Source organism: Cyanistes caeruleus, chromosome 8 (assembly GCF_971803275.1).
Source record: "Cyanistes caeruleus chromosome 8, bCyaCae1.hap1.1, whole genome shotgun sequence".
Taxonomy (NCBI): Eukaryota; Metazoa; Chordata; class Aves; order Passeriformes; family Paridae; genus Cyanistes; species Cyanistes caeruleus.
The window spans coordinates 17,879,153-17,888,009 of NC_141708.1; the positions used below are offsets into that span (position 1 = coordinate 17,879,153).

The 8,857-nt window shown below is 40.2% G+C and overlaps 1 protein-coding gene across 4 annotated transcripts in view; it reads right to left on the minus strand.

The window, feature by feature from the left end:
- The window catches only part of WDFY4 (WDFY family member 4), a 134,562-nt gene that overhangs the window by 21,789 nt on the left and 103,916 nt on the right, over positions 1 to 8,857 (minus strand). For all 4 annotated transcript variants that reach the window (XM_086900391.1, XM_086900390.1, XM_086900392.1 and 1 more), the window contains 4 exons: positions 6,143 to 6,185; positions 5,242 to 5,361; positions 4,654 to 4,771; positions 3,918 to 4,027 (listed from right to left, as the gene is read on the minus strand). In XM_086900391.1, coding sequence (XP_086756517.1) covers positions 3,918 to 4,027; positions 4,654 to 4,771; positions 5,242 to 5,361; positions 6,143 to 6,185 — 391 coding nt within the window. The remainder of the gene's footprint in view (positions 1 to 3,917; positions 4,028 to 4,653; positions 4,772 to 5,241; positions 5,362 to 6,142; positions 6,186 to 8,857) is intronic.

Sequence of the window (8,857 nt, forward strand, 5' to 3'; positions counted from 1 at the left end):
AGGCAAAAAGAACAAACCAGTGGGATTGTATAATGAAGACACTAAAACACTGAGGTGCAAGAGTCAATCTGTTAAAGATGTAAGATGCAATGAGGTTCTGTCTGTGGCTGACCTCTTGGTCAAAAACCTTCAAAAACCTTCAGTTAGTTTATTCTCTGCCTGTAGACTGTTGCATGTGCCAGGTGAGGAGGATGCTGTACTTCTCCACAGTAACCATCAGCTGCAGTTTTGACTTGCAATCTATTACACAGGTAAACAACATTTAAGCACTCATGATTTGAGGATGGGATCCCACTCCCATGAATCAGATGAACCTCAGCAGCAGTTCCCACATGGGTTTCTAATGGTAAGAACCACTTTTGGCTCCCCCTGAGTACTTGCACACTTAGGTTGCAACTCCTTTAGATCTGCTTTGCTCAGTCTGGCAACTGCAAGTCAAGAAGTAATTTTTGCCATATCTTTTTTTAGGGAGAAAATTCCTTCATGAATAAGTTATCAGAAGACAGTAGTCAAAAAACCCCAAGTGCTGAAGCGCCATTCCTTGCTTGTCTTTTGAGATAGACTCACACCAAAATTTAACACCTATTCCAGATGGAAAGATCCCACCCCTCTTTCCCTTAAGGAGAATTCTGGTCAGGCTTCTGGTCCAACCTCTTCGCTAAATGACAGCATAGTTCTGCTTTAGCTCCTTGTCCTTCTTCCTTATACCAGTGGCAATTGTGAAGCCTTCCCACACCCATTCAAGGGACAGACTGAAAAAGTGGCTAATCACATGAGCAAGCCTATCTGGAGTTAATCTGATGCACAAGGTCATCTTGCTCTTGATCATTATTAGGCAGGGACCCTTGGAGTCAAATTCAAATTGAAATTAAAACAGAGTAGAAGGAGGACTATAAATAAATCAACAGCTAACAAGTATCTCATTGAAGCATATTAAAGGGCTTTGTATATTTAATCTGCACACAGTGTGCTGTGTCTGGTGGTGATTGATGCTTTTTCATCTTTTTTTGCAGCTTTTATGAGAGCTGGTGGTAATCTCCTGAGAAACAATATGATTTGTAATAAAAAGATTACCTGTATTAAATAAAAATAATATATACATAGGAAATGCTGTTAGCGCGACAAATCTGGTTAAAGATATTACCACCACGAAAAAATGTGATTTTTTCCCTGGCTGTCTAATTCATTTTAGGGAAAAGTAATATCTTTAAAACTTAAGCCTGTATTATTTATAAAGGAAGCAATAACTGATTTTCCCATTTCCTATATTAATAAATTTATTTGCATATATTTATATCAGAATTAATGAGTTTTCTCTCTCTATGAATGCAAAAACTGCACTGAAAGGGAAAAAGAGAATCAAGAATTGCTTTATGCTTTTAGATTGCAAGACAATGAACTCTTACGACTTTTCTACAGCTAGATACAGTAGGTCTCTGTTTCCCTTCCTTTCAGTAGAGGCCTTACTGCCAGCAAAAATATTGGAAAAATATGCTTTTTAAAACTACAGTCCAGCAGGGTAAATACAAAGCAAGTAAGCAAAATGATCTCTAGAGAGAAGTCAGAACTTCACAAATTTGTAACACTAAGTCACCTTGGTGGTGCTCTAGACCCAAAGACCTCAGTGTTTCTAAGAGTTGCTTATGAAGTAAAGATTTACTACATGAGATGCTGAGAAATTGTTACCTGCTTGTAGTGCTTAAATGGCTGCTTGAGAGTCAGCAACACCATCAAGAGTAAAAACCCTGCTCTCTGTAAGTACTTTTGAGAGGGAGATGTCAGGAAAAGTCAACCTGATAGCTTAAATGCAAGAGTGGTATAAGAATAAAAGGTAATAAAGAAGCTGAGTTGATCAAAAGAAAATCTCAATAGAGGGAAGGGCGTCCTAGAATGCCTTTCCCATAAAGACACTAAACATGGAAACTTTTACTGCTCTTTTGTGGTGCTGAGACCAATTCTTGAAAAGAATCTCAGGAGGTACTTGACCAAGATGAAGTGGAAGGTAGCAACCAATACGTGTTTGATAAGCTAATTTTACCTCCATTCTGGTACAATATGCACAGCACATACAAACTTTTATCAGAATCAGATTTCAATACGCTTAAAAAAAAGTGAAATAAGGTTTCTCCTGTACAGTCCCATTACTGAAGGCAATGCTCCCCCACTGCTTCCTTCTGTGATCAGGTGCAAAATCAACTGTTTGACTTGAGAGACAGGATGTATGCCAACATCAATTTTTTACAGAGAGTGAACCCAAGTTGTTGCATGTCCTTGTCATGTATTCAGACTGTCCACTTGGAGATATAAATGTAGCTTTTTCACTTTTTAAGATGCTGAGAAGCTTTCACAGCTCCCAAAGGCAGCAGCACCCTTCAGAGAGCTTAAGTATGGGAATTCTTTTTTTGCAGCCTGACATTGACTTGATTATAGAGTTCTCAGATCTGCTGTTTTCTTAACAACATTTCACAGTTAGCAATTCCTTAGCTACCACAAGACCAGTCACCTGGGGGAAATGACAATGATGGGCTCAGCTGAACATGCACCAACATAAAAGCAAAAGAATAAGAACAGAAGGAGTTTAACAGTTTCTTTTAGTGGATCCACTAACCCTAACCCAGAAAAATTTTTGCGTGTTTCAGATATCAGTAGCCTTTGAAGATAACTATCCTCACACTGCTGGTTACCTGTGACTCACACAAACACAGCCACAAAGCATTCACTCAGACTGCAAACTCATTATGCATGAAAAGTGTGCCAGGGAGATCCAGCGGCCTTTGTTGTTTACAAGAAATAACTGCTCCACAGTCATTCATGACTGCAGCTAACATATGGCTCACAGAGTGCGATGGCAACCATTGCCTCAGGTGGTTCACTAACCCATCAACTACTGCTGGTAACAGCCGATATCACAGGGCTTATTACTTAATTAACACAGCACTTTATTTGTATTACTTCACTGAAAAAACCCAAATCACAACAGCAAAGCACTCAGAAAGCTGCAGGAGACATGGCCATCCCTCACTATGCATAACACAGTCTCCAAGTGTGAAATATTCTGGCCAAGCTATCTTCCTGTATTTCTCCACAAGAATAGGTAGATTTCAGCAAGATACTCCTTAAAAAATACATCTTGGAGGATCTGTCCTTCTGGTAGACCCTGCTATAACATAACACATTACAGAAAAGAGTGTAACAAGTCTCTGCTACAGCCCAAGTGTATTTGCTTGAGCATTCCCAACTGCCTGCTGAAAGGGGCAATCAGGAAATTTGGTACCCTTTTAAGTTGGGCAGATGGGAAAGGTACACACAATGTTCCATTTCCTTAACTTCAATTCCATGGTGAGAGCCAGCTTGGCACTGTATAAACAATAACAAGTTCAGAACAAGACTATACAAAACATTCCTTCTGGAGCACTGGATGTAATCTCATCCCACTTTTTCAGGAAACGAATCCCATGATCCCTATCATTTCACATCTACCAGAACCTATGTGTCCTCACCTGGTGCAGGAATGCTCTTTATGCCATCACAGCAAACTCCAAGTACTTGCCAGTAGCCACATGACTGTACTTGGGCTTAGAAGACCTGCCATCTTATAGAATATCATACCAAGTCTCATCTGCCCCAACGTCAGAAGCTTATGGCCAGACAGGCAATAAAACATTATCTATTTGTTTACATGCCTCAGCTCTCACAAAACTAAATAATCCTTCTCCCTAGAATCAACCGTGGTTCCCTTAAGATGTTTTCACTGTATTCAACGTTCATGGCATGAATGTTGCCCCACGCAGGCTCCAAGGCCAAATATAGAGTACATCAAATGTTAGAAGAACTAATCCCCCTTCATTACACGGCCACAGTAATGCACCTCATGGTTCATAACAAGGTGTAGGAGGGACGTTATCTTTCCCCCTTACCTGCAGAGAACAGAAGGTCTGGGTAAATGGCTCCATTCGGACCAGGTAAGATGCCACTATAATTGCTGATGAGTAGTGAGTACAGTAATGGCACTGGGCTGACAGGTCTCCTGGAAATTGCACACAAATCAGATTCCAGGTCAAAATACCACAATTTCAAGCCCATAGCATCCAGTTACACAAAACAACTAAATAGGCAACAGGTATTTGAAGCAGATTTGTTCAAAGACCTGTGAGCTGCAGCACACCTTGCACTGAATGTGCACAGTTACTACTGAACTATGTTCATTTTTTCCCTTCCACATTTCATTTTCTGAAGAATAAGGCCTTTAAGGTCTTGATCTCCAGAGGTCAACAGCCTCAAAATTCTGTTTCCTTTTCTTAAGGCAGTGGCTAGTTAACCTGCGTGCAGCAGTCTTCTACATGCAGCTTAGCTAACAAATAAGACCAATGTGCGCAGCTTTGCTAACACCACAGTTTTTTACAGGGAACATTGCTTCTTGCTGTAGCTTTTTTTTCCTGTCCAAGGGAAGAGAACAGAATGGAGCAGTACAAGGCACATAAGGCAGTACCTGCAGGAGACATTTCTCTTTGAATTATCAGTCAGTTTGTATACAGCAGTGAGAGAGGCTCTGATGGCATGGAGTTTCCCTTATTTTCCATAGCTCTGGAAAGTTTTTGGGTGATCTGAACAGACTCAAGCCTCTGTTGTCTATTAGCCTCCTTAAACACTCACCCTCACTTTTTTCCACTTCATTGAAGCGCTGGATGAACTTTTGTTTCCTCTCCACAGTCTGTGCTCCCATGGGCTTTGACAGGTCCCGAAATGTATGAGGATTAGTGAGGTTTAGAGTCTAAAAAGAAACCCAGCAGAGATGGAGATTTTAAGATCTTAGACATCATAACTATCACAGTGACAGTGGGACGTGGGAAGGCTGTGTTGGAAGTTTCACTCATACAAGAAGATCACATGTTTACCCTCCTCTGGAACTTCACAAAGGACCTGGCAGGTTGGCAAATTGCTCTCAGGGCTTTTCTGTCCAAAACTCCTCCTCTGTGTTCACAGAAATCTGTCCATACCTATCTGCTGAGCTGATGCAGCATGTCCTTAACTAGGTCTGTATTAAATGGATGTTCATCCACAAAACATGATCCTCAGTGTGCTAGAAGATAAAGCTAATCTATATGGAACCAGTACAGTTCAAACTAACTACTTCAAATTTTCAACCCTTGGTCTAGACCCTTCTGCTTCAATGGCATAATTCACTAGTCTTTTGTGCAGTTGCTACCATAGAAAGCAGGGAATTCTGCAGCCAGCACTGACCTCAGAGTGGTAGTCAGCAAGGACCCATGGAAACACAGGATACTGCATGTAATCATTGTAGCTGCGGCCAGCCAAAGTGTTCAGGTACATGAGGTAATCAAAGTTGCTGATCTCCCTCTTCTGCAGGGAAAGGAAACAAGCATTAAAATCTCCAGACTCTGCCCCTAAAAAGACATGCAAAACCACCCTCACAGGCTTGTAGTTCCCAGGTCCACCAGGACAAGAATTACATAAATAGTGAAATCAATCATCCTTTACCATTCAAATCAACACAATACCTCTTATACAACAATCCACTCAGCAGAACCTGCCTTCATTCGACCTCTTCATCAGACAGGCCACTTGCATTTGTCCATAATTACGCAGTGCTTTTATGCTGTGTATTTGCATAACAGAGCATTTTTTCTTGATTTAAAAGAGAACCAAATGCATGCAGTCTGGATATTGGAAAACCCTGGACAATTGCCTATACAGAAAAGGCTGCACAAAGTGCTAAATATAAGAAAGAAGGTATGGATTTATTCATTTGTTTTGAGTCACCAAGATCAGGGCTATAGAAAAGTAAACATGTCTCCACATCTGCGCATTGATTTAGATGTACTGATCATCCGTGAACAGGTATTCAACTAGGTGGCTCTCCTTGTCTTAATTTAAAAATGTGCAAAAAATCACACTTAATCTGCCAGACAGTAGCACCATATATTTTATAGCAGGAGGAGCAAAGTCTCTGCAATAACCAGATGTAAATGCTGTGCTCCTCCTGCCAACAGCCTCACCTCCAAGCAGTGAGAGAAGAGCTTAGGCCTTGAGGTACATATGTACACACACATGTACCTGTGTGCAGACATATATGTGTGGTGAAATTCTTTGCTTAATCATGTTTAGCCAAGATTTAGCTTACCTGCCACTTCTGGAGCATTGTCTTTTCCCCACCTGAGTGCTTCCTGTATGGAACAAACATTTGATTGAAACAGCCTACTTCAGAACAATAAGAGAAAGTCAACACATTAACATCTGTGCTCCCTGTGCCCCCTGCTCTCTTTGCACAGAAATGAGAGAACACCATCACTAGAAGGCTGAAGTTTCACCATTGACCAAATAATTCCAAAATCAGAGTGTCATTGCTTAGGTTAGTGCTGTTCTGAATTAAGCCACACTGCTCAGTCTGTACTCCCAGTCTCATGCCATTGTACAGCTATAGAGTGCTAATGACAGGTACCATTAAGCCTGTCTGCTTCTATTCTGAAACATTATTCTCAAAAGCTCATGCTTTTCTGAAGCATTCAGAAAATGTTGGCTTACAAGCAGTAGTCTCAGTCTCCATATCAAAGAATGTTGTTGCACAAAGCACTTTAAAACTTACATAGATCTTAAAAAGCACATTGTAATTTTAATATTTTTTAAAGTAATAAATATGTTTTTTCCACTTTTTTTGTTCTCAAAATGCAATTTGTTATTAAAACTTTAAATAAAAAACGCAGATCAGCTAAAAGCAGGGGAATTCACTTGAAAATCAGAAAGAATCAAAGGTTCTGAGGAAAGGAAAATTGCATTTCAACTGCACAGAACCAGAATTTGAAGTATTTGAAGACCATGGACTTGCTCTTGTCAATATCTAGAGACCAAATTGAGACAAGTGACAACTGGATTATCATGGTTTAGCCCCTACTGGTAAATGAACCCAACACAGTCACTTATGCACACTCCCTTCATAGAGATGAAGGAATTGCAGGAGGAAAAGTGAGAAAACTTGTGGGTTTAGATAGTTTAACAGATAAAGCATAGGATGTACACACAAGCGAAACAAAACAAAAATTCACATGCTACTTCCCGTTGGCAGGCCAGTATTGAGCCATCTCCATGGCTCCATCACATGTAACCATGACTTATGAAAACAAACATCATCACTCAGAATGTCCCTGCCTCTTTTTCCCACAGGTTTATATGCTGAGTATGGTACAGTTTGCTGTGGAACACACATTTGGCCATTGGGGATCAGCTGTCCTGGCTGTGTTCCCTCCCAACATTTTATGCACCCCAAGCCTCCTCATGGTCCTGGAGGGACAGTTTGAGGGATAGAAAAGGCCTTGACTCTGTGTAAACACTGCTCAACAATAACTAAATCATCCCTGAATTATCAACACTGCTTCCAGCACAAATCCAAACGCAATTTTCTTCTACAAAGAGGAAAATCTACTGTGTCCCAACCAAACACAGACTGAAGAAACTTTTCATCTGCCAGAGTAAACAGACTTACAGACATGATAAAATACTGGTGCTAAGAGCGGCTCTTCCCTTTAAGAGTATAACAAATCCTAAGGTAATAGCTCAGAGTCAGGACATTTCACTTCATGAAGTATAAAGAAATCAGTTCAGCACAGATTATAAAACTACTGCAGGAATAACTAGCTACTGTTTTTTACTCCTGTGTCCTGTAATGGATCACACTAGAAATACCCAAAGCGAGGCTTAAAGTAGCTTCAAAGATCTAAATAAAACAACAGAATGGTCTATGATCATTACAATTCTATTGAATTTGCAGTAGTGAATTCTTGTCAACCACCTCTCACACTTATGAATAATTGTTTTAGTGCCTGTTCAATCCTGGACCAGTTAATAGTGTACATAAAGAAAAAACACTGGTTTACACATTATTTTATTCCTTGCTTAGGACTCTCCTGAGAGAAAAGTGTGTGTCTGAGAGAAGGATTTCCATAAACATGAAAGCCAGGATGAATTCTAGCATGTGGTCTACAACTCCTAAGCTTTACTTATTTCTCCTGCTAAGCATATGAAACCTAATAATTACAGGCTGTGTTTCTGGAAAACAGTACACACAAAGATGTAGAGTTCATGTCCAGTACAGAAAAAGATGATCTTCACTCTTTGTCCAAAAAAAGAATAGATTATACCATTTACACAGTGTAAATCAGAAGAAATTCTATTAACTAGTTTTGTTGCACCCCTAGTTTGAGCAACATATGATTCATGAATGTGGGAACTCCAAAGTACAAAAGAGGTAGCATGAACACTTACCCTTTAAAATTAAGTCTTTTCACACTCTATGTACTTTCCACAGAGCTTTGCCCCAGTGGCCTTTGTAAGGCCTCCAAGACACATTTGGAACTCAGAGAGGGTATCTTAAAGGCGTGTAACAGGATCAGGATTCCTGGCATTGTTTGAAGTGTGGTTGGATTAGGCTGTTTGTTACAAAGCGATCAAGTTAGGTTCTTCCCTTTCCATAGGGACATACTTGCTCACTAAAACTATCTAGGTTTATTTTGGATTTCTGGCTGAGTTAGAAAACAGGGGAGAGCATTATAAAATGCTTTACACAGGACTAAACTGGGCCAGTCTTGTGTGGATGTTATGCAAATACACATATGTTGACTTATTGGTCAACTTGTGACACCCTAGTGAAACACTTGCCCTGCTTGTCACAAGCCCTAAACAGCTAATAAGACCATACAAGGGTCAAAATTATCCTCTCTGCTGACTTTGGGAGCCACTACACAACTCAAAAAGGTGGCAAGCTCACCATATCATGAAACTAAACAAGGCTAAATGTAGTCTCTCCCCTGCAAAAGTTATGGATGTCTCAGAGGATGTACACCCT